We start from the raw sequence: 24,382 nt of genomic DNA, 5'->3' as shown, positions 1-24,382 counted from the left end.
TATGTGAGCGCATCACACACTCGTACACACTGTGAGAGTGAGACCAGGGATTTTGTTTTTGCAGCAGTTGGCGCTGGTTGGTGCAGAGTTCTTTGTTTTTAAGGCTAGGTCATGTGTGTTTACTTGCATTTAGAACCTATGGCATTCAAAATCTTGAATGAAATCCTGCCTTTGGGATAAGAAACAGCAATTTAACATGTCCTTTTGCAAGGGATTCTTTTGGAAAAACATACAAAACTAGCATTTTGAGAAAAATCTTAGCATCTCTGAAGTAAAAATGAATGTACAAAGATGCTTTCAATTGGGATAAGTGAGGTTTAGATAGTATCAACTATATGTTAGTGCATTGGAGATATAGTACTATGACAGTCTTCAGCTGAAGGCAGGTTTAAATCAGTTTCCTGCTTTAAAACAGGCCTTTTTATCAGAAGAAATGTATTTACAGCACAGGAGTCAACTGAATGGAGAAACACTGGAGAGAATTCTAGGCTCCTGTCCAAATTTGACTCTTTCGATTTTTCCATCGACATAAAACCTCAGCGCCATCAAGGCAACAAACACTCAAACTAGAATCAAATACAGTACATACAAATAGTACAGTAACATGTTTTTATGTTTGGTTGCTACCCGCTGAAACACATACAACCTATGCCATTACAGAGTCACTAAGTCTGGCTCTTCTTCTACCCTTTGGCACATTACAACAGTTCATGGAATTCTTTTCTAATAGAAGTGAAGCAATTTGTGTGGTCTAGACTGTAGTGCACTTACTTTGCCAGCTTGCAATAAGAAGTCAGAGCTGGCCCAAAGTGCACCATGTTTTATGAAAGCTGACAGCTGCTTGTGGAGACTTGTCTGTGTGTGTATATCAGTAATATCTCACCGTGCAGCTCTAGACAACATTCGTCATCCCTTGGCCCGTTCAGACAAACAGAAAGGCACCTATTCTAATGAAATAATGATAGTGGGCTTCCGGGGAAACATTTGTTATATTTATGGAGACAGATGAAGCAACAGAGAAAGGGGGAACTAACTCTGAGTCATGTAAACAGACTCTTGAGTCACTGTAGTATAATTTAAGCAATATGAAATGTAAGACAGCTACTTTGAATTTATTTTAAAACAATAAATGACTGTGAGTACCTTGCATTGACAGAAACAAATTTGTACCTGCTTTCTGTGTGGGTGTTTTAAAGCAGATCAGTGAAGTGTTTCAGAATATAGTGCGTGTTCGAATCCAAAGTAAAACCTCTCTTTAAGTCTTCTCCATCTCATTCTAAAATACTATATTCTGCGATAAGCCTCGTGTGAAACTGTCCTTGTTGGGACCTTGGTCAACATGTGGCCAAACACTCTTTCTGGCATCATATTTTGCAGTGTGTGCTGGTCTGTGCGTCTGTCTGAACACTCACTTTACTGTCTATAAATATCGGTGTGTTTATGCAACGCTTTGCCCTATCCATTTACCTAATGCCTGTGGGGCCACTTGTGATGGATGCATGTAAGAGAGAGACAAAGAAAGACAGAAAGCGAGTGCCTGATGTTAGGAGAGGACAGAGAGGGAGATGTCTGTACGGCTTTGCTGAAGCATAGCAGATCAATATTGAATGAAGAAAGCTGCCCTAATGCCAGCCCCAGCCTGCTTCTTACTCATTACCCTGAGGCTCGCTCGCTATTCTTTTTGCATATTCCTCTTCTCCTTTCCAACCTTCGCTCTCCTCCTTCATCCTCAGACTCCCTCTACTACACTGGTTACATGTCGCTCTCGCTCCCCTTCCCCTCCTCTTTCAGCAAATGTCCCCATCCTCATCCATTTTTCTTGCTGCTGCTGCCGCTTTGTCTGTCTGCTTCTCCCTCCCCGTCACTGCTACGCTCATAATGTAGCATGGAATTAGCTCAATTAAATCACTGATAATATACAGCAGAAAATTGGACTCGTGCCGCGAGAACAAAAATAAATGGGCACGCTCCCATCACACACACTGAGACGCACAGGCATGTCTCTCCTAATCAGAGGTGTCATTCAGGTTTATTATTTAATGTGTTGGTGAGACAGACTGGAAACCTGTCTCAAAATAATTAGTGTACTAAGGGTTCCATTCAAACTAACAGAGCAGGGAGACAAAATACAAAAGGGTTTTATGTGTGCATGTGTGTATGTCTTGATGGTGCAATATAGCCATCCTAATGATGCTACCATAATAATTTTATCAGAGAGAGGGTCGACCATGTAGAAAACTGAGATTCTGAAACGCACCATTTATGCTTTTTATGCCTCCGCTCCAGTGATGAAATGGGAATACCACTGCATAGTGCCAATTCAAGTTTTAATCTAAATTCTAGAATACTAATTAGGGTTAACACAAATACTTGATTTAGAAAAATGGTCTAGAAATGAATTCCTGTCCAGTTATGAGTACAACAATAGAGCACACTGTGTAACTATTATAATTATTCCTGATTAGCTTTAGCTGTGTTTAGTAACCTATTTTGACACGCTGATGGGGTTTTTGGTTTCTGAAGATGTTTTATCTCCTATCCAAGAAGCTTCCTCTGTTATATGCAGCAAATATCATCATCACCAAATAACATAGCTGATGGCCAATTGATGACCCATGATTTCCATTTCTCTATGTGTGAAACGTCCAGGTCTGAGATGACTCAAGGTGGTCAATGTTTCTGGAAAGAGATCTCAAGGCTGCATTATAAGTTCTTGACAAGTGGGGTCTACAAATGAGTGTCCTCAGCCTTCAAATGCATATGAGCTGCTGGATTTTGTCCTGTGGAGCTGGATTTCATGTGTTATGCCATGTGATTGTGGAGCAAGTGTTTATTCTCCCTAATATACTGCCTGGCCCAAAAATAGTCGTAAACTCTAAAATTTTGTTGGACTGCCTTTAGCTTTGAGTACGGCACTCATTTGCTGTGACATCGTTTCGATAGGCTTCTGCAATGTCACAGAATTTATTTCTGTCCTGAGATGCATTCATTTTTCACCAAGATCTTATATTGATGATGGGAGAGTCGGACCACAGCCAGAAAAGTGTTGCTGGGTTTCAGTTGCGCTGGAATGTTATGTCAAGTACCTCAGACACAGCAGCTACATGAAGGATAACAATATTGTTCTGCAGGTTCTTCTCTTTATGATGCTGTGCTGTTTTTTCCAGGTGCCAATATAATGAAGGCACTGTTGGGATATCCATGTCTTGGTACAGAGAATTTTCAGTCCAATACTGTAAGGTTCAGATAACCTTCGCTTACCTCAAGTTGTTGGCACACTGTGTTGTTGTTATGGTGTTTTACATGTGTGACAGGTTGTGGCTTTATGGTTGCTAGACTGAAATCAGTACAAACTCTATGTTGCTTCTTGTTGCTTTAGTAGTGCAAAATAACAAAAAGGCAAAATGTGAGTTTGAATGAAATTTTGTCTTTTTTGTAAGTGAAAAAAATGGTTTATGAAAATGAATGCATCCTTACTGCTAAGCAAACAGAGGCTGCATAGAAATAATGAAAAATCACTTCATTAGTATTAGAGTCAGGTAAACGGATGGGCCATTGGATGAGAGAAGGAGCTGAATGTGTGTCTGGGGATACAACACCACATTTGCCACTGATTAAAAGTGCAGAGTCAGAACTTGTCTTCCGTTTAGGTGTAAATGTCGGCCTATCATCAGAAACAGTAAAACAGATGTAGCTTCAAAAGTACACCTTGTTCTACATAGATTTTTATACTCAATAGTGGCTGGTTTAGCTGAAATGCTGACATAAAATACATCTGCACTGCTCAAGTTATAGTTTGAGCATCCATTTTTTACTCTTCACCACTATTTCATGTACTAGTAACAGCATAGAGTGTAGTGCTCTTCTGAAATCCATGGCACATGTTATGTACTTGGTTATATATATATATATATATATATATATATATATACTGCACATTTTACCAGCGACAACACGAGTCGGCCTCAGCTCCAGACACAAACACTGTGGACCTTGAGAAATGTCCCTGTTGGGCTCTCGTCCAGCAGAGCACTCCCTGTTGGTTTGTCTCATTAAATGGAAAGTTTAATCTAGCATTTGGAGCAATTAGCTTCTGAACTGTCTTTTTAAAAGCATCAAATAAAGAGAGTGAGGAAGGGAGAGTGAGGAAGAGACAGAGAGAGACACAAGTTGTGAATTGTCTTCGGCGAAAACATTGTTACTGGGCTCTCTGCAAGGCCAGAGGGTCAGCTTGGCAGCTTGTTTTCCAACCGTCTTTCTCTGTTGCAGTCCATCTGTACATCTAATGACTTCTACAGTCCTAAAGGAAGGAATGAACAATCTCCATCTGACTGTTCCTGATCCAGACAGAGCAGGCAAGGAGATGCAAAAACTTTTTGGATTCTGGGTGAAATGCAAACAAGAGTTGGATGAATTGTTTGAACAGGCTTTGAAAAGCATTTTAGTAAGGCATGTGTGGTGCTGTGGAAATCTGGTTGAGCCATAATGAAAGCAATCAGGGTGCTCGAGTATTTGTCGTTTGTATTTTATTCAAGTATAACGAAGAATAATAAATAAGAGACATGCAGAGTGAATATTTCAGCTGAAAAGGCACCAGGTTTGTGTTCAGAGGTCTGACCAAGGATCAAACTGGACAATACAAGTTAGTGTAGCATTTGTCCTTCAAACATTATGTTCTCAGCCTTCTCATGAAGATAATGGATACTCCTGAGCCATGAAATATAGATAATATAGGGGGCATATGGCAACACTGAGACCAAGGTAATGATAAATTTTGGTACAACGGTTTGTTTAATGCATGTGATGGGCTTCCCTTGTCCACTGACTGCACCAAAGAGAAGCTGCATTGCTGCAACTAATGACTAATGCCACTGTGGCAAATAACAAAACATGGTGGTTATTTGAGACTAGATTAAAAAGAATGACAAGAAAAAAAAACATGTTTTGTAAATGAACTGGTACAGTGCTATATGTAGTATGAGGGGAAAGTTTCACAAAGCTGGTGTTTGTATTGTCAGGTTCTGTGTTTGGATCCAACACGTGATACGTCAATATGACAGCATCAGGACAATATGTCGTCCATCATGTCTTTTATGTATCACATCCATAACTCATGTTTGACAAACGATGTGCGACACTGTATTCCTCCTCCGTCTGTGTTTGCCTGTTTGTTTCTTTGTCCTTTCTGTAGTCTGCGTCACTCAAAAAGAAGCTGTTCTCAGTCTCCGTCTATATGTTATGTACTTCTATGTTCTTTCTGTGCTCATGTCAATGTACCGTTTCCTTTTGTGATCCTACAGCAATAGTCTCCCCCCACCAGAATCTCACGAGCAATCACCGATGGATGCTCATCGTCAACCTGCTTCATATTTCCTTTCATTCCTGCTTGCAAAACCATGACAAGAATCCACTCGCACCTCCTTCTGCTCCCTTTCCTCTAGCTTCACTTCTCCCCTCTCCTCTCTGTCTTCCTGCCCTAAATTAGTTGATGGCTTTTGGATGCCAGTGGCTGCTGTCCTGCTGTGGCAGCACCTGTACAGAACCTCTCTGCTGGGCTGTGTGACTGACAGCTCTGGCAGGAAGTCAGCTGTTTCGGAGTTTTGAGGGCCAATTTGACTGAGCTTTGAGGGGAAGCTGCACATGTTCATTTGTACCCGTGGGACCTCATGTTTGATCTTTTTATTGAGGATGAGGGCTGCTTGCCCTTAGATGCCCTGATAATTAAGACGTTTAGGAAAACCTACCAAGTTCCCAAGGGGCCAGTTTTGAGTTTAACCATTTGTTAAGGGTTAATATTGGATAAGGAATTACATTTACGTTGCAAAACAAGCATTTTTTCTTCTTTCTTTCGTGTTCTTGTGTTTCTGCTAGTTTGCCTTTGTCACACACACACATACACACACACACACATAGTGTCAAAATAATGATGTATCTCTATGATCGGCCTCCTCATTGCCTCCTCCGGAGAGTGAGAAAGTACCTGTCTACTTGTATTGGTACTACAGCGGCGTGAGGACAGCCTGGCATGACACATGATTAAGTGGGCCAAATATGTATAAAGCAGGTGGAGACGTCAGAGCACAAGTGTCCTCTAAAGTTAGGTCAATTCCTTCAACCTGCATCTTATTAAAGGAGAATAAACTAACAGGAGGAGTGTAGTTTATACAGTGAATATTTTGCACTACACTATATGTGAGGTCCTGTTTGCCAGCAGGTACTACGAAGCTGGAATAGTCTCTAACCGATCAGCAAAAGGGTCAATATATAATTGAGGGACTTTTGAAGTCCATGGGATATATCTTGCATACATTTTTATTAAAAGTTAAAAAAATGTTTTTTTATGTTCATTATGATCATGTCTTTACATTTATTAATAAAAAAGAATGACTGAATATCACTAAAATGTCAACTAAATACCCGCCCGAATTTAGTAACAACCGCCTTCTATTTAGCTAAACAATAATAAAATCAGCTTATTCAAAAATTGCTTAGATTGTGTTCTTTTTATTAAGTTGAGATAATCATGACAGTTATTCCTTTTTTGGCAATATATCAAATTTTATATGGAAAAGAACAAATTGTATCTGTGTCAGAGAAATCACATTCAACTAAGTTCCCCATTACAAAAACACCTCTCGAGGAAGTGTGTTAATTCCAGATCACATGACCTGCTCCACATGATGTCATTTCCTCCTGAAGAAAAGACTGGCCAGACTCCAAGGCTTTCTGAGTTAATATAAAGTAGTGTGTGAGTCAAGTGTGGAATTATCACATCTCAACAGGTTTACTACAATATCTTTATTAACAAATTTCAATTTCAATTTTACTCAGTTGTATATATAATATTTTAGAAGAATCTTTCTGTGAAAATGCCATGTGGCATTTGGTTATAGGCGATCACATGGATTTTAGGCTTGAAAACAGCAAAAATGTCAACTATGATACCTGTCAACTATGTTACAAAAAGTCCCGCAATTATATATTGACCCAAAACAATCTTCTGTGCATTTAATGTAATGTGATCGGAAACTGAGTAAAACAATCAATGATTGTTGAGTTTTGCTTTGTGTTTGTTTTTTTTCTCCCCCAGAATGGCCAGTTGCAGCAGCGTTTGGATAACGTCCAGAGAGACTTCATTGTCTTCAACAGAGAAAAGTAAGTAACCTCTACTACCTGTCCTACACTTGTACATTTTAAAACATAATGATTTGTTTTCAAGATAGGTAGAATTTAAATAGTTAATGCTCTCTTACAATCTTTAATGAATACTCCGATTGGTGGATCGGATATGCAGTTGATAAAGTATTCTGCAGTTTGTAGACCATAACCACGCATAGTTTTAAAGAAAAAAACAGTTTTCCGTGCTGGCTGGTGTAAGCATGTAGGATGGTGTGAAAGGACAGCAAAGTACCTATTTGAGGCAGAAGATCTGGCCCATACGCTGCATGTGGGTGTGTGATTAAGGCAGAAACATGGTGACAGGCAGAGAGAGTGTCCCCCTCATGTTGGCTACATACTGTGTGAGAAATAGATGTTTCTAGAAGTAAACAGACACCTGCATAAATTAAAGACAAGTAAAGGATTAATTCACCATTCATTTGAATCAATTTGCCTAAGTAAATGTTAAAACAGGTGCAATGTTTACGCATGCAAGGGAGAGCCAAGACAATAACAGCAGAGAATTATAACATTACAGAAGATGTTTAGTTGCTTTTTGTAATCTAAGTCATTCATCGGTCCAAATCTTCCCTAGTTATAGCAAACAAAACGGCTTCCAAATAATACTGAAGTCTGTGGAAAATTAGGATGAGGAAAATAGCTGGAGACAGGATGTCCTTCAGCTGAAAGACATGAGTAAGAGGATTTGTTTTTTATATAGATCAGCTTGAGAGGGGCTATATACATTCAAAATTACTTAGCATAGCTGATCAACATGTTTAATATATGTATTTTTTATTTTTATTTTAATCTTTTACAAATATTGAGGGGAAAAAAACAAGAATCAACATGTACAACATTTTCCAAAGTGCCCACAGGTATGACCAATACTGGAAAAACATGGTGACTACATACAATGGATATTTTACCTTAAATTCTTAACTCGTTTCTACATTAATCACCTATTTCCTCTACGTAAGCACAGCCTGCAGTTCAGTCCAGTTCAGCTTAATAGTCACTTTTGGCTTCTTGGTTATGCCAAGGAGCGCAGAAGTTTTTCTGTTTGCTTGTTGTTTATAAAATCTAGTTGGTGCAAACTATTTACTCTTGGCAAATATTCAAATGGTATATTGGTGAAATATCAGGATTTTAATCATAGGTTTGGTTTATTTTCCAGAAGTCACACAGCATTAGTTCAATGATTGGCAGAAAGTTGAAAATCTGACAATTCTTCCTGTTTCTACAGTTTCTGGCATTCATAAATAGTGTAATTCTGGTTATTTAAAAAAAAAAAAAAAGATAGCAAGCCTTTCAAACCGTTTGGCAGGTTCTGGGGTTCACAGGGTTAATATGAGATGAAATTATTCACAGTGAAAAGAGGTGATCAACATGCAAAGAACAGACTGTCTTTGGAATAACAGAGGAACAAAAGACGGCGAGCCAAACAAACAAATTGGTACAAAACAAATTGAAAACAAACAAGTTATTAAAATTCAATAATGTAAAATAGCATTTGTCTCAGTTTTAAAACAAAACATTTTTTTCTAAAAGTCATTTTTAATTTTCTGGGATTTAAGGTAGGGCTGACACACATGATGTTCTATTTGTCACTATGAAGTATGGCTTAACAATATACAAACAGGACAAACATCACAACAGGTCAAAGGTCAAGGTAAAATGATAAAATGCTAATAAAACTGCTATCTGTGGTTCTGACAGGACCAATGTTAGTGTAAAATGAAAAATAAACTAAAATGATAGCTTATTTTCAGCATCACTGGGCAGAACTTAAAATAGATCCTAAAATATTGGTGACATCAGCTGTTACATTTGCCTAATTGAAGCTGCAGTTTAAATAAATTAGAAAATGTCAGTGAAATGAGCTGCTAAATTTGGCCATAATGGGATTGTTAAATGAAAAAAAGTTGGTGGAATTAAAAATGACACCAATTATTATTTTAATGTTGGCAATCACATGGCTAGAGGCTAAATACACACACAAGGGGAATGACAATGAATAAACAAGACAAAAATGTATACAATTTGAAAATTCGTTTAATTCCACGAGTATTTTATTTCTTATTTAGCTGTTAATAATAAATGTTATTTACTCAACAGGTCAAGAACAGCAGTGGTGGACTCTGAGTCCTCTGAGCTGTCCACGAGTGAGAAGAACAAAGCGATAGAAGATGGACAGAACAACAATGTTGAGCCAGCTGCCTACTTATCAGGATAGCTCTCATTACCCAACATCCCGACTTAATCCTCCACCACTTGCCCACAGCTTATTTATCAGCAATTTATACTCACACACCTCCTGCTCTACTAGCACGGGCACCACTACATCTATACAAACACTAATGCAGCACTGTGTGCACTTGTGCATCACCGTTTACTCACAAAAAAACAAACCACAATATCAAGAACTCCAGCGCTGCAGGAGTAAAGAATAGACTCCTGGAGCAGCAGCCCTGCCAGAGCTACGCTTTTTTGCTTCCCTGTCACGACGAAGAATGGCTCTCAGCAGAGCGTCACTCATGTCATGCCTCCTTACATCACTCTGGTGCTCTCATGTCTGCTCTGCTTCGACTCTGGGCAGCCTGCTGAAGCGAAAAGGTAATCACTTCCCTGCCAAAACAAAGACAATGCCACACCTGCTCAGCTGGTCAACCATGGTCAAAAGCTATACACTGCTGCTGCTGCTGCTGCAAGGGCAGGACACTCTGGTTAATTATGGTTATTTAAATTAACATGGTTCAGCAGTGCAACATGGAAAGTGACTTAGCAAAAACTGGCACAAGGACTTTGGCTGGCAACATATATTGAAGAACGTTTGGGTGGACGGCTTTGTTCCATGTGACCTGGACATGAGCATGACACTAAGAGTACAAAACATTCAAACGGAGAGCTTAATACCATAAAAACAAGGCCTTTGTTTTCAAGACAGCAACAATGGATTCCTCCGAGGTAGAATTTATAGAGCCATACCGTAGGCTTGAGCATGAACGGCTCATTTTATCATAGCAGCAGATCCATGGTTGTAGTGATGCTTAGCTTTGCTACTTAAGCTAATAAAGACGGTAGATTTGCAGCATTTGGTGTGATGTCCCAGTTTCATCAGTAGCAGATGTAGGCAAAACCTGCTGCAAGTTTTCTTAAGCCGAGTATCACAACAAGGGTTTAAAATGCAGCTACCAAACATTGGCTTTCAAGCCTAAGCTTCAAGGCCCATTGGTGACCTTGGAGCTGTTTAGTTACACTAAGTATGTGGGCATTCTGATGAAAGTTTTTGACAAACTCCTTTAGGGAAAAAAAACAGACATTTTGGACTAAAGTTTGCCTCGATCTGCAAATGACCAACTGGGTTTTCAAATAGAGGTTTCTAGCTACGAAAACATAGAAAAGGTAGATGGTAGATGTTATATGTTCTGCACTGAACCTTGCTTTGCACATGCTTCTTCATAAAGTGTAGCATTTATGCACAGAGAGACAAAAAAAATATCTAAAGCTGTGAGTGAATACTTGTTCCCTTAGAGATGGTTTTATAGACGAGGATTAAGCCGACTCCTAGATAAGATTAATTTTTCTGTTAGTGTCCGCACTGAAGTTTGTTTTCGTCCGATTTTTAATTTTTTTTAATGTCCTTCCTCTTTTGTGCTGGATAAAACCAATTACATATGTGCCACCAGATAAGTCTGTGAAGTCGTATTTGCTATTAATTGCTCCCATAGCAGAAGAATACAATTTGCAATATGTCTCTGCTACAGCATTTTGTGCAGTTGGTGTTTAGGAAACTGAAATTCTGCAACAGACAAAACAAATACAAGACAAAAACCCTTATTCGTACTATGAGATTAGCTATAAACTTGTTCAAAACCACATCCAAGAAACCACACCTGCCTCTGAAGTTGACAGAGGGATGCCTTACACCATAGATATGGCACACAGCTGCTTCCCTTAAGTGTATGTAGTAAAAACCTGAGGTTTTTGTTCCATCGTCACTCAGTAAAGTGTGATTTCTATTGACCTTGATCTTACCTAGCTGTAATATGACTCAATCCTTTCAAGCCTATGATCTCTCATAGTTACATTTAAAACATATTTCACTCTAAATTCACTACTGTTGGCACTTTTCTAATGAACATTGGTACAACGTTTTGACTTACCTTTGTGTTGTTGTTGCTGTTGTTGTCGTTGATGTAATTTTACAGATCCAAAGGTGGTTTCCTGTTGTAAGATATAGTGGGATAGTTAAATGGATGGACTAATGCTAGGAATACCTGGAGTAAATAATATTTGTTAATGGTTTTTGTTAACTTGTTTGTATAAATAAGAGGCTGGGTTTATTGCATCAAGTTACTGATTGGTAATCCTCTGTTATGGCCAAAGTTAAAAAGAAAATCACTCACAAATAGTATTTGAACCAGGTAGTACAGTTTATCCAACAAAAAGTTAGTCTGGGAACACACTTGTTTAACACCTGTGATTCTCACCCTATTAAGGTTTTGTTGTCCTTCAGTTGTCACTGTGTGTTTATTGTAATCAAATGTGATGACGTTGCAAACTATTAAGGTGTGCCTTAAATAATAACTTTCTTTTTCTGAACCAACCTGACTATGCCTTGTGTTTTATTTCACTTGATTTATGAATTACCACGTTTTACCACAAAATTGGTCAAACTTGGACATGCAGTTGGCTGTCTTCTACCTTAAATATACTGCTGCCCCCTAGTGTTGACTAGTTAGTGCTACAACGAAAGACTAAGGACTGTAAAGTCTCTGTATGAATACTTATGATTGAAATGCAAAAATGCAACACCATCAAAGCGGGCAAGAAACAAAAAGCATTTGAGATCATGCTGTTTTCGTGACATGAACCAGGTCTAAGTCAGCAAAGTGTTAAAACACTCTCTTCTTTCGTGCTTTTTCAACACTTCTCCGACACAGACTTCATTGCATGTTTTTTCTATTCCCTCTTTCTAACCCAACAAACACTTTTACTCTTTACAAAGTTGAGACCACGACTCCTCGAGGTCATCTAGAAGGCAAAGAGCCTTCTCTCCTCCACAGCAGACCGAGCTGAGGCAGCGCTTTTCCACATTATTGGCTGATCTGGGGGAGAGATTTTCAGTTGATAAACGCTCCCCCGATCTGCCTGACATCACCACTGATAAGCAGTAAAGCTCAATATATCAAATAAATGTAGAAAATATTTGCTGTAATCCGTCGCAGTTACACTCACAAAGATTTAAGATCTTATTTATGAAAGGAAAAGGGGGGATAAAAACAATTAATGTGCACGCTTTCTCATTTTGTAACCAACAACATTAAGGTACAACCACTACACAGTCCTGTTTGGACTGAGATTGCTGACTTATCTGTTTGTCCATACATAGTCTGCACTTTATGATCGCCATCTCTGCCTTCTGACATGATTGCAGGGAGACATTTACTCAGCATTTTGCAATCTATGCGCGACTTTGCAGTCTTTGGTGGAGCTACTAGTTAGTTTGAGAGTGCAAACCCACATTAAATCATATAATGGAACTGGTTGGACAGATTCGAGCACATTTATCCACACAAAATACTGAATTCTGCTATTTTCACTGTCTATTTCCTTCACACCAGTATGCCAAATTAACATAAAGTTCATAGACACAATGCACTACTGAGGCAATCATGACCAAAGTTGTGATGGAGAAATAGCCCTGAGAGATAAGAAATATGACTCACCTTTCTCCACTGCTTGACTTTTGAAGTTCTCCCAAACTGTCCTGTTGTGTGCATGACTTCACATTTTCATCTCACAGTCCATTCCTCTCTGCAATATTAACAAAAAACACCTAAATGTCCACGCATTTATGCAAACCTACTGTTGAACACTTAAAGGGTTAAACAGACAATTAGGAGCCTACAGTAAACGTCAACAGTTTCACAATAGCAGTGGAAAGCATAGCAAATCATGTAGTCGTTTGATAAGTTAAAGAATATAGTATAAATATAAATATATAACTGACCTGTGGCTGCAGTCAAAGCTGAAACCAACTAATATAGGCCTACAGCTTGAACAAATAAGAAATATTTCATCATTATTAGCTGAAATGTTGCAGTTGTGAATTACAAATTGTGCAGAAGGTGCCAATCGTAAGATTTTGTCACATTAGACCACATTACACTAAAAACCCCTATACATGGACTGGTGAAATTAAGTTCACTAGAGGTGGATATAATCAGCTAAATGCCAAAACATCAACCTTCTGAATAGCCGTCTTTTTCAGTCAGCAGGAGGTTCAGCTTAAGTATTTCTCTCCTTCTGTACTTCTCCTTACCTGTCCTCCGTCATTTATATCTCAGGTGTGTGTTGAAGGTAAATCTTTCCGTGTTTTTGTCGCTTTTTTTCGGTTTTTCCTCACTGACAGCTGAAATTAAAGACTGCGGGCGAGAGATGGACGTATGACGTAGTGGCGAACGTACTCTGTCACTGGCGGTGCGTCTGTGGTCACATGACTCACCCTACTCTGCCTCTGATTGGCTTGTCCCTACGTGCTTCCTGAACCTTAACCAATCAGCTACTTACGGGTTTATCTTAATTGAGAGAAAATTATCAATGTGAAAATACTGCTTTATTGAAGATATATAGGTATAAGCGGCAAAATATAGTTAAAGTATCCAAGTAAATATACTGATTTAGTTCCTCTGACTGGTTTATTATTATGTACAGCATCATTAGTTTAATAATACTGAAGCATCAGTGTGGAAGCAGCATCTTATTGTTGCAGCTGCTGCAATTGAAGCTATTTTGAACTGACTGTATACAGTTTTCTACAGTCACGCCTGATAAATAAGGGGTCAATATGATTAACAAAAGAATTTCATCAGAATTTCCAATAATGGAAGAATCTATACTATACCATTGATAAGTGCAATGTGGGTTTTTCTTCCACATCTACAGGTTTTCTCTTCTTCTGTGTAACATCTAAATATCCACAATATGAAGAATCAGTACTTATGTCTATTTCTGTTATTTTTATTTTGACGTGATGTTCCCTGTACATTTTGCACAACCTTTTTGCTGCTGTAGCACTGCAAATTTTCTCAAAGTGGACTTAATAAAGACTTATCCTTTCGTATTTTCTCTAATCTTTGTGTTTTTGGTGAGATGGATCATTTGAACATTAACTGAAGTTAACGTGTGTATAAGTTTAGAGGGAACAGTCTGTATTTGGTTGAGTTGCCAATAAGCATCTAAAATGTGACCACGACTACACATTGCTTTTTGTAAGACATCAAAAGCTAAAATGGTTGAAAAGTTTATTTATTATAAAATATTGTGGCATTTTAAGATTGAACAAATGATATAATCAGACGAATACGATGTGTGAATCAAAATTTAGAGCAAACAATGATAAGATTAGAAGATCTAATGTATCAACTGAAGTTATGAATACAATAAATAATCCTTTGGAAAGCGGCAACCCAACGGAAGGCCATTAAGCCCATGTACGAGCATAAGACCAGAAGTTCATGCCCTCTCTTCATCTGCACTCATGAGTTGAAACCATAGGTCACACTGAGCTAAGCAGAAATAATGCCAACCTAGCAGAAATAAAAAAAGAGGAGGTGGTTTAACTTTTGATACAATTACATCCTAACTGGGTTTTAAGACGATGGGTTGTGGCCTTCCAGAACGGAAGAGGAGTGATTAGAAGAAGTTTGCATGGGTATATAAGATGATGTAGCGCTTTGTGTGGTCAGTTAAAATCTCAAGACTTGGCTCATGTTTGTTCTTACAGCCTCTGTATTGAATAAACATTATTCACATCAGATTCTGAAGACTGCTTGAAATTTTTTTCTTGAGAACTTTTTGAAGATTCCAACTTTTGATCGAGAACTGATTGACTATGTGTTTGACAAAGCTGCCTGATCATCACTGGCCCTTAGCAGGCAGACAAGAGTCACATTAACCGTTCAGCTGTTGCTGTAGGATGCTCATGATGCAGAAATGAAAGTGCTGAAGTTTCTTTAAGTTTTAGTTAACGTAGGGAAATTAGTAGGCCTAATATTGCAAAGTTGGCCCTAGTTGGGAGCAGAATTTCTGTACTTGTATTCATGTCTGAATAAACAGATGGAACAACCTCATGTATATATATATGCTCAAACTGTTGATTAGTTCATGAAAAATTACATTTTTACCAAACAAGTAATAGTCAAATCAACCAAAACCTCTCCACTTATCAAGTACTATTTTTATGTGGATTTATTGTATGTTTATGTCTAACCTGGTGCCTACATGTTGAAGTGAAATAATATCAAACCCGAGATCTCAGCCAGTAAGTTGCAACTCATGTTTATTCAGGAAACAAATCATACTTCCACACCACACCTTATTTTTGACCTGCCATTTCTGGGTTTTGATCCAACAGTAAAAAAAAAAGAAAAAAGAAACAACATAAAAACAGTAACAAAGGTTGTCAAACTAACATAAATACAACAAACCACCACGTGTGCCTGCCTCAGTCTGTCAAATAAAAAAAACACCATCTCCTCCCCTCCCTCCCCCACAATGGGGCTACAACAGAATAAAAGCTTCCCTTAATGCACCACAATCCTCTGCCTTATCAGGAAACAGCAGAGACGTTAAAAAAGAGCTCTAGTACCCCCCCAACACAATCTGATCCAGAGAATTCAGGTGAACTGAACTGGGCTCAGTTACACTCAGGCTGCTGTTGAATGCATTGAGCATTGCATTAGAGGGCTGCGTTAGGATGACAAGGGCATGATGGTCGTCCACTTGTCCTAAAAGCTGGTCAGGAATGGAAAAAGTAAAGCCAGAGGTGAAGTGCTGTTATCTGAAAGCAGGTTTGTGTTACTTAATAATTTCATTGCATCTATTATTTTTTTTTGGAGTGGCCCTCAGTTGCAAAGCTCTCCGTTACAAGTTATGCTCGAGCCACAAGTTTTAACTGCGTTCATATGGTTTTCTTTTCTCCGACATTCTCCTTCTCAGGATGATTTTTAGGATTATAGGAGCAGCCAGTAAGATACGAGTGAATGTAAAGGACAGTTTCTCGCAATGTTCTTTTAATACAGCGACGTTGAAGTGCAGGAAATAAAAGCTGACATAAAAACTTTGGGGATAAAGAATAGTAAAATCCTTTCTAATATTTCTTATTTCTATTCTTTTGTCTTCGCAAAATCTTTCAGCAGATGTGTCTATGTTCCTTTTTTTAAACATCAATAATCAGTACAATATACCATGGGGGACGGTATTTATCAGACACCTCAGAGTAGAAGGGCAGAAGGACCACGGATCACGTCACCCCAGCTAATGCGGCCCATGCAGCTCCACGTCCCACAGCATTCCTGCTCTCAGATATGATAAATACCTTTTGTTAACTTGGTCCAGTAAACCCAAACAGGCTGCAACAACATCATTCACAAAGCTACATTACATCTACCATATATACAATGCCACCTAGAGCTAAACCAATGGTACTGCATGATAATACATGGCTAATGTGGGATCTAGTGGGATGTTTCGCTGTCTATGGAGAAAGCAGGCTACTGAAAAAGGAAGGGGGGTGACATTGAAAGCCAACAGGATGAAAGAACCATAGCATCAAACTGAGAAAAGCAGTATCCGTTTTCCTCTGAGTTGTTTTTTTTCTAATTTTCTTGTGAGGGTATGAAGTTGTACTAGTGTATTTTCTCATCGCCAAAGCACCAAGAGAGCGTGTTTCCCCTGTAGGTGTACTGTATTCTGCTGAGAGACAAAGTGAGGCTAAGACTGGTCATGTGTAATGTGCTTTGGTAGAAATCGTATCCTTTAGTAGCAATTCCAAACCACTCGACTATGGTCCAATTTCCCCAGGAAAAAGGGATGCTATTCTCATCTGAGTATAGTAGCATTCTGACAGGTAAGGCATGAGGATTCAGTGTTTTGCTTATTTTTATTTTATTTTATTTTTTAATTTTAACTAATTGTGGTTTAACTCATCTCTTCCTCCCCCCTCCCCTCCCCTCCCCTATCCCCCCCTCCATCCTGCACTCTGGCTGTTGTCGTTTTTCTGAATGTGTCCCCTTCGTCTTCCTGCCGTTTAACTGAGAGATGTGATGTTGGAACGGCCACCAGGGGGCACTACGATACGCCGGCCAGCAGGCCTGATGGGGACGTCGTCTGGGGTGGGGGGACCTGGATGGAGACAGAAGGGGGAGAAAGATAAAGAGAGTTGCATGGAAAGGGCCCAAATGGCACCATGTGCTGGTGGTGAAGGGGGCAGAGACAGTGGTTTCTTGTTGGTGCAATATGATTTAAAACACAAACTAATCGGATTTCCATAAATTACTTGCGTTTGCAAAGGGACACAGTGATAAGTAATAGAGAAAAGGGATTGACTTCCATACAGTTTCTAATTCTGCATGGATCCACATGTTTATGGTAATCAGTTAATGGTGAAGTGAAGAGTGCTCCATGTGTTTATGTGGATTAGTGTCTATTTTGAATTATACAACCTCTTCAAAGTCAAATTTCTGTCAAAACTGTGCAAAAATATCACACGGAAAATATTTATCATAGGGCAGTGTGTATAAAGTTCTTTAAATGAACTTAATTAAATTCATTTGAATCAATTACACAGTTAAATGTAAACCTTGTTACCATATCAGATGAGTTTCACTTGGCGCATTCATACATAAACCACGGTTGGAGAGACTGCTGCAGCAGAAATGAAGTATTTTATTAAGATGAGGGTTATACAAGGGGAGATAAAGTGTTTATGGCGCTGCTTGCCATGACAAAACATGGCCATTTGCTACAGAAAATCAGAATCTGACATATGACAGATTAAGTAAGTCCTATAGAGGAGCTGCAGGGTTATACACAGCCTATACTGAGCTCTAATCTGCAAACTAGCACTGGTATTTGTTTCTGCCACACAGAACAGCTTTTATGCCTTCATAGCACACAAATTATTGTCATACACTAGCATTATTACTTTCCAGGCACTAGAGGTTTTTCAAGACACATTATTATGTCTGACATATGGTATGTGTCGCTGCGGTGACAAGGGAATGCAGATTTCAGCAGATCCTTTGCCGTACGAAACATTAACAGAAAATACCAGAGTTACACATAAAGAATGGCATTTCAAAAGGATGAGCCACGGCGTCTGCTGCAACAAATCATCACTACATCTATAAATGGAAAGTCCAGTGATGTCAGACGATGACACAAGCAAACAATCCTTCCCATCTCCTGCCAGACAAGTAAATCAACTCAGCAGGTGGTAGCCGTGGAAAAACTAGAACAGATAAGAGACGGACTCATTCGTAGATTATGCACACACACAGGAATACACACATACTTGAACATAGGGCTATTATACGGCCTGGGAAACCAGGAGCAGCCTTTACTCCCCTCTAAATTCATGTACTCAAATTTGGAAATTCTTTCCAGGGGAGGTCACTTTGGTTTTTTTTCATCAGTGAGGTATCACACATCAGCTACCCTTGTAAAGACAGGTTACATGTTGCAGCGAAAGTCTTTTCTTTCAAAATGAGTTATCACCTATTAAAAGTAGTGCATGTATTTACAGACTGCTAATACTATGGGAATACAGCTGGCCAGGTTACACAGGGCTGCTCTCACTGCTTTAAGGTTACACATGGACACATTTAGTCTATCAGGATGGACAGAATTAGCTATGGTTGCTCTGTAAAACAGTGGAAACACTGACTATGGTCTTTGAGTTTACCACGTGTACGAACAGTCACCGTTTGGTAGCTTGACAGAAACAATTTCTCACATTTGTTCTCTGAATCTGATTTAATCCACTGCTAACCTGACATATGGGCACAATCAGCCTGCCACTCAGCAGCTCTGCATGATGGAACAGATGTCAAACTATTGTGATCTCTCGCATTTGATAGGCCTTCTTAACAGGCCATGTCCAGATGCCTGGACTGAGGTCGTTCTAGGCCTCGAGCCAAAACTCATAACCGGCCTAATTTATTTATTTTTTTTAAAGTGCAACTGTGGGGAAAACTTCATTTCCTTTTGTGGCCTAATGTATGAAAGAGGCTGTAGTTAGAGGTCACAGTGTCCTAAAGAGCCCTCAGAAGTGTTTTATCTGAGAGGTGTGAAGCGCTGTATCAGAGGCTCTCAATTAGATGGCATTTTTAAGGGATGAATCACTGAAGAGAATTAATCATTTAACTTAGTAATATCAAACTACTGAAAGAGCATAAACACATTTTCCATTTACACTCCCTGACCACTTTACTAGGAATGCCTATAATCTAACACGATCCAGTAAAACCACTCAGCCACATCTATTTTTTTAACATTCTAAGAGGTGTTAAATCAAATGCAGTTTTATTATTGAGGTTGTGCTTGTTGGTGTTATGCTGGACGGCTTTATATTGCAATGTGTTTATAATATACTTGCGGGATGAGCTCAGCAATGGGAGGACGTCTCGATGTAATCCAATTAAATTCAACAGCAGTGCCAACAACTATAATAAAAGTTACTGAATTGATATCTCGCTGAGAGGAAAAAGTTAAGGGGAAAGTTTAGGGGAAACAAAACACATTATTATCTTTGTAAAGGTAGTCTTGTAGGCGTATTGGATCATATTAGATTTTACAGATGTGCCTCACGAGGTGGCAACTGAGTGTATATTATCCATCCATTATCTATACACCGCTTAATCCTCACTAGGGTCGCGGGGGGGGGCTGGAGTCTATCCCAGCTGACTCAGGTGAAGGCAGGGGACACCCTAGACAGGTCGCCAGTCTGTCACAGGGCTACATACAAAGACAAACAATCACTCTCACATTCACACCTACGGGCAATTTAGAATAATCAATTAACCTCAGCATATTTTTGGACTGTGGGAGGAAGCCGGAGTACCCGGAGAAAACCCACGCATGCACAGGGAGAACATGCAAACTCCATGCAGAAAGATCCCGGGAAAGCCGGGACGCGAACCAGGGACCTTCTAGCTGCAAGGCGAAAGTGCTAACCACTACACCACTGTGCAGCGAGTGTATATTATTTAAAATAAAATACAAATCAGCATTTGCTTAGTGTAACATGAATAGCTGAGAAATGCACAAAGTCCTATCAACTCTTATGTGTATGAATACATGGGTGACAAATTAAAGGAAAATCCTGTGCCATTAGGTTAATTTTGCTGTCAGTGTTTGGTCCAACTTCACCTTTACCCTATAGTGAAACATTCTTATCCTGATGGGAGTGTTCTCTTTCAGGTTGACCATCCATAGTGCACGAGGGGTCCCTGAATGATTTTAAGGGGTCTAATAGGGCAGATGTGTTTAGACAGCACCCTTCACCACCATCACGGAAACACCAAATGAGGGAATATCTTTTAGAAAAATGGTGCTCATCCCTCCAGTCGAGTTGCAGAGACTTGGAGAATCAATGTCAGGTCACACTGAAGCCATTTTGGTAGCACATGGTGGCCTAAACCCTTCCTAAAACACTTTATGTTGTTTTTTCCTTTAATTTGTCGCCCATCTGTAGCTTACATCATAGAGGAGTATGGGCTTGTATGGTTTTAATTTTGGGTCATGTTAACTTCAAGTCAAACCACACTAAAGTGAAAATAGGGAAGAAGTCAACTTTAACTGACCGCGTACATAAATTAAACTAATTAAAACTCAAAGGAACTATGGCAGTCAACTTTATAACATGCATAAACACACAAATTGTCAAAAAAAAAGAAACACAGAATAACTTCTTGAACAGTAAGTATGATAGACTGCGGATGAATGCATGCCATATTGCGCACATCACAAAGTATGAACCGAGATACTGAGCGATTATAAGGTTACTACGGAATTGAGGGGTTTTTGCCAACGGCTGTGAATACGTCATTTATGAAAAGCAAACACATGCTAAAACCCTCGACTGTTTAACTGACTTAACAGCAAGAGTTGAGAGAAAAAGGAGGACAAGAACTTGGATCAACTGATGAACCACATGCTCCTTTGTATACACAGCGTAAATAATGCAGACCAACAGAAAGAAAGGACTGGACGATGGAGGGGTGGTTGTTCTAGTAAGAAGCTGAGCTCACCGCATGGTGCAGGGTTACCTGCTAGACTAAATCCAGACTGGTGCAGGTTTCTGACAGGTTGTTTAGTGGGGGAGGTACGTGCCGAAGCTGAAGGAGTACCACCACGGGACATGGAAAATTCAGACACTGGGCCGTCGTACATTCCCCTGGGCACTGCCCTCAGGACAGCCAGCTATGGGACAAACAAAAACAACAGACAGGGAGATGGTGGAAAAAGGACATAAAAAAGCATAAGAAGAGGCAGATTAAGAAATGACAAGTAATAGCAGAAAGACATCATGATATTTTAATGTAAAGTTCTCATATGGTTTGTATTACATGGTTGTTTGTGCAACTGTTTGTATCTGAATTATAAATGCATTTGTCAGAGAGCCTTTTTCCTGCCAAGAACAAGTTCCACATTTACGCATCCACACACACACACACACACACACACACACACACACACACACACACACACACACACACACACACACACACACACACACACACACACACACACACACACACACACACACACACACACACACACACACACACACACACACACACACACACAAACATATACACACAATCAAACCCTTCCAGAGCAGAAAAAAGGCACAAAATGCAGTATTTATATGCTTTCAAATCAAGCTGAAACTTCATGCTGCTGGTGAACAAGCCATTGTCTGTATGTCTGTCAGTGGCGTGACTCAGTGGAATCTTGGAAGCTCCGTCAAGAGTTAAAAAGAGACATCTGTGAGAGAAGAAAGCATAACATCGACTGCTACCAAGATAAACAGCGCACTGTTTCTGCAGCTCCACTTTCTCATCAGCAGCCAGCTGCTAATAAAGAAATTGTTGGGCAGTGAGATTTTGGAGGCTGTAAGAAAGATGGCAAGAGAGCAGGAGGCAGGGTCCGGTTTGAGCATGAGCTGTTATCAATCAAATGGTTAAATGAGATCATTTCTCATACATCAAATCAATTATTCATAGTTAAGAGAAGCTATGAGTCTTTTTTTTTTTTTTTTTTTTAAATAAAAAAAAAAAAAAAGCTTCCTAATGATGGAAGTAGCTCTCTGGGTTTTGATCTTGGTAAATTACTACAAGGGCACATTTCCTCTAATTTACCTTGAGTTTGGAATCTTTTAGGGTTCAAATTTTTTGTTATTTGAATGGAACAGCACACTTCACAGTGTTATTTCCCTCTTTATATTCTCACAAGTCCTTCCATTGTTATTTTCATTATTTCTATTACTTCCACCATCTATTTAGAAAATAAATAAAACAACTTGGAAAAAAATATTATTCATTTTTTCACTTTTGCGCAAAATATGGGGCTACCATTAGTAGCTGGCTAGCCTAGCTTAGCATAAAGACGACCTTCCTAGAGTTTTGTAGTCAGGATTTTGCTGTCAAGAAACCAGCAAGTCATTTTCTAGTAAATTCTCTCTAAACCCCCCAAGATTCTGATGATTATGAATACATACAATTGTGGCTTTCTAGTAATGAAAGCAACATTCCTAAATAGCTTTTGGATTCAAAAGTTTTCAAGAACATTATAAAATGTAAATTTGTGACTGATTTTGGAATTTTAATAGCATTAGTAATACTTTTACTAGATGTGGTGGGTCTCTGTGAACGAGTAATCCAAACTCACTGTTTGATGACAAAGCCTCGACCAGCCTCACTGTATGGCCTTTACAGTGGATAAACGCAGCCAGTGCCCTGTGGTTGAACCTTAATGGGTGATGTCAGACTTGCTCTATCTCCCCCACATCCCACTTCACTGCCTCCATCCTTTTTCCCTCCATCATCCTAACTTCGGTTTCATCCAAAACTCGTATCTCTTCACTTACAGTCCAGGAGGCCTTAACTCCCACAATCCACAATCTCCTATTTTTGTCTAATCGTTCTTGAGTGCATTATAAGGATTCCCTAGTGTTTATGTGTAATTGAAGCACCAAGGATACTTTCTCCATCATCTATACACACTTCATCCTGTGGAGGCTCACTGGGGGCTGGAGTCTATCCCAGCTGACATTGGGCCAGAGGTCTGAAAAGTTTGCCTGTCCTTCTCCCCTCATGTTTGCTTTTATTTATGCATTACATTCAGTGCTATGAGGTCACTCTAAATTCTTCCAGCAACACTTTTACTGCAGATGGTTTGCAATTCAGCAGCATAATTAGTAATATGGTGACATTCTGCACAACATGTCTGTGGAGAAAAGTTTCTATTTGGATTGCCTTTGATTTAAATGCTCATTCCAGCTGAATTTAGCATCTAAAAACACACTGCCCGATCAAGTTTAACAATCATAAATGTGTCAGCTGCCATAGGAAAACGATGGCTGCCAAATTGTAAACAGTAAACTGGACGTAAGTAAGAACATTTACCTGCTTCCTGGCTTTAACGCGCTTATAAGCAAAGTCAGGGAAGGGAGAGCAGGGGATGAAGCGTCCCACTCCAGAGGTGGCATGAAGGTTCCCGTCCTCCAGGACAATCTTACCCTGACAGATCACCACTAGTGGGGCTCCACGCAGCTCCATGCCTTCAAAGACATTGTATTCAGCAGCCTGAAGCAAAAAAATAAACATAATAATTAGGGATATCTGTGAGCAACAGGTAGCGAAAGTCACAAAATTTGCATCAGTTGTCACTACTACTAACTAAACATAAATAGAATATATAAATTTACACGTATGAAAATATGTTTACAGTCTGAACATGGAAAATGGAACAGAATATCTTTATTGTCATTGTGATTTGCAATGAAATTGGTCAGTCTTTGATTACACGAAAACTGCAGAAACACATGAAATGTAACCGCTAACAACATTTGTACGGAGACCTATGCATATTCTAGATTATATCAATCACAAAGACAGACTCGGTGTTTAAAGATCACACAATATAGGAACAAAATGTAACAAATTTAAAATACAAATGACGGACAGGGCTCAAAAATGCTCTACAGCTTTATCAAAAGAATGCCAGAGCAACTTTTTTTAACAAATACTCCCAATGACAGTAAAAAAAAAAACAGTGTGCTTTAATGATAAAATGCTCCAATGTGGACTCTTATTTAACCCTCCTGCCATCTTCATTTACGGGCACCAAAAAAATATTGTTTCTTTGTCTG

General features: G+C 39.2%; 2 protein-coding genes and 1 long non-coding RNA gene across 6 annotated transcripts in view; 1 reads left to right on the top strand and 2 right to left on the bottom strand.

Moving 5' to 3' along the window:
- stk32a (serine/threonine kinase 32A) overlaps positions 1 to 11,767 on the top strand; it is an 86,165-nt gene extending 74,398 nt beyond the window's left edge. For both annotated transcript variants that reach the window (XM_055017406.1, XM_055017405.1), the window contains exons 12-13: positions 7,091 to 7,155; positions 9,277 to 11,767. In XM_055017406.1, coding sequence (XP_054873381.1) covers positions 7,091 to 7,155; positions 9,277 to 9,394 — 183 coding nt within the window. In that variant the 3' untranslated portion in view covers positions 9,395 to 11,767. The remainder of the gene's footprint in view (positions 1 to 7,090; positions 7,156 to 9,276) is intronic.
- LOC111575683 (uncharacterized) overlaps positions 1 to 14,215 on the bottom strand; it is a 96,927-nt gene extending 82,712 nt beyond the window's left edge. Inside the window, exons 1-4 of one of the 2 annotated variants that reach the window (XR_002746756.3) lie at positions 13,487 to 14,200; positions 12,891 to 12,978; positions 11,325 to 11,385; positions 9,650 to 9,786 (exon numbers count right to left, since the gene is read on the bottom strand). This is a non-coding gene — a long non-coding RNA (uncharacterized LOC111575683). Of the gene's footprint in view, positions 1 to 9,649; positions 9,787 to 11,324; positions 11,386 to 12,890; positions 12,979 to 13,486 lie in introns of those variants that run through there. The other variant, XR_008603981.1, reaches the window with a different exon arrangement.
- Positions 14,216 to 15,488: 1,273 nt separating this feature from the next.
- Positions 15,489 to 24,382, bottom strand: part of dpysl3 (dihydropyrimidinase like 3) — a 42,967-nt gene continuing 34,073 nt past the window's right edge. The window contains exons 12-14 of one of the 2 annotated variants that reach the window (XM_055017404.1): positions 23,637 to 23,816; positions 21,276 to 21,429; positions 15,489 to 17,349 (exon numbers count right to left, since the gene is read on the bottom strand). In XM_055017404.1, coding sequence (XP_054873379.1) covers positions 17,255 to 17,349; positions 21,276 to 21,429; positions 23,637 to 23,816 — 429 coding nt within the window. In that variant the 3' untranslated portion in view covers positions 15,489 to 17,254. Of the gene's footprint in view, positions 17,350 to 21,257; positions 21,430 to 23,636; positions 23,817 to 24,382 lie in introns of both variants that reach the window. The other variant, XM_055017403.1, reaches the window with a different exon arrangement.

The sequence above is a fragment of the Amphiprion ocellaris genome, chromosome 14 (assembly GCF_022539595.1).
Source record: "Amphiprion ocellaris isolate individual 3 ecotype Okinawa chromosome 14, ASM2253959v1, whole genome shotgun sequence".
Classification (NCBI taxonomy): Eukaryota; Metazoa; Chordata; class Actinopteri; family Pomacentridae; genus Amphiprion; species Amphiprion ocellaris.
The sequence above is the reverse complement of the archived record's forward strand: the minus strand, read 5'-3'. Positions and strand labels throughout refer to the sequence as shown.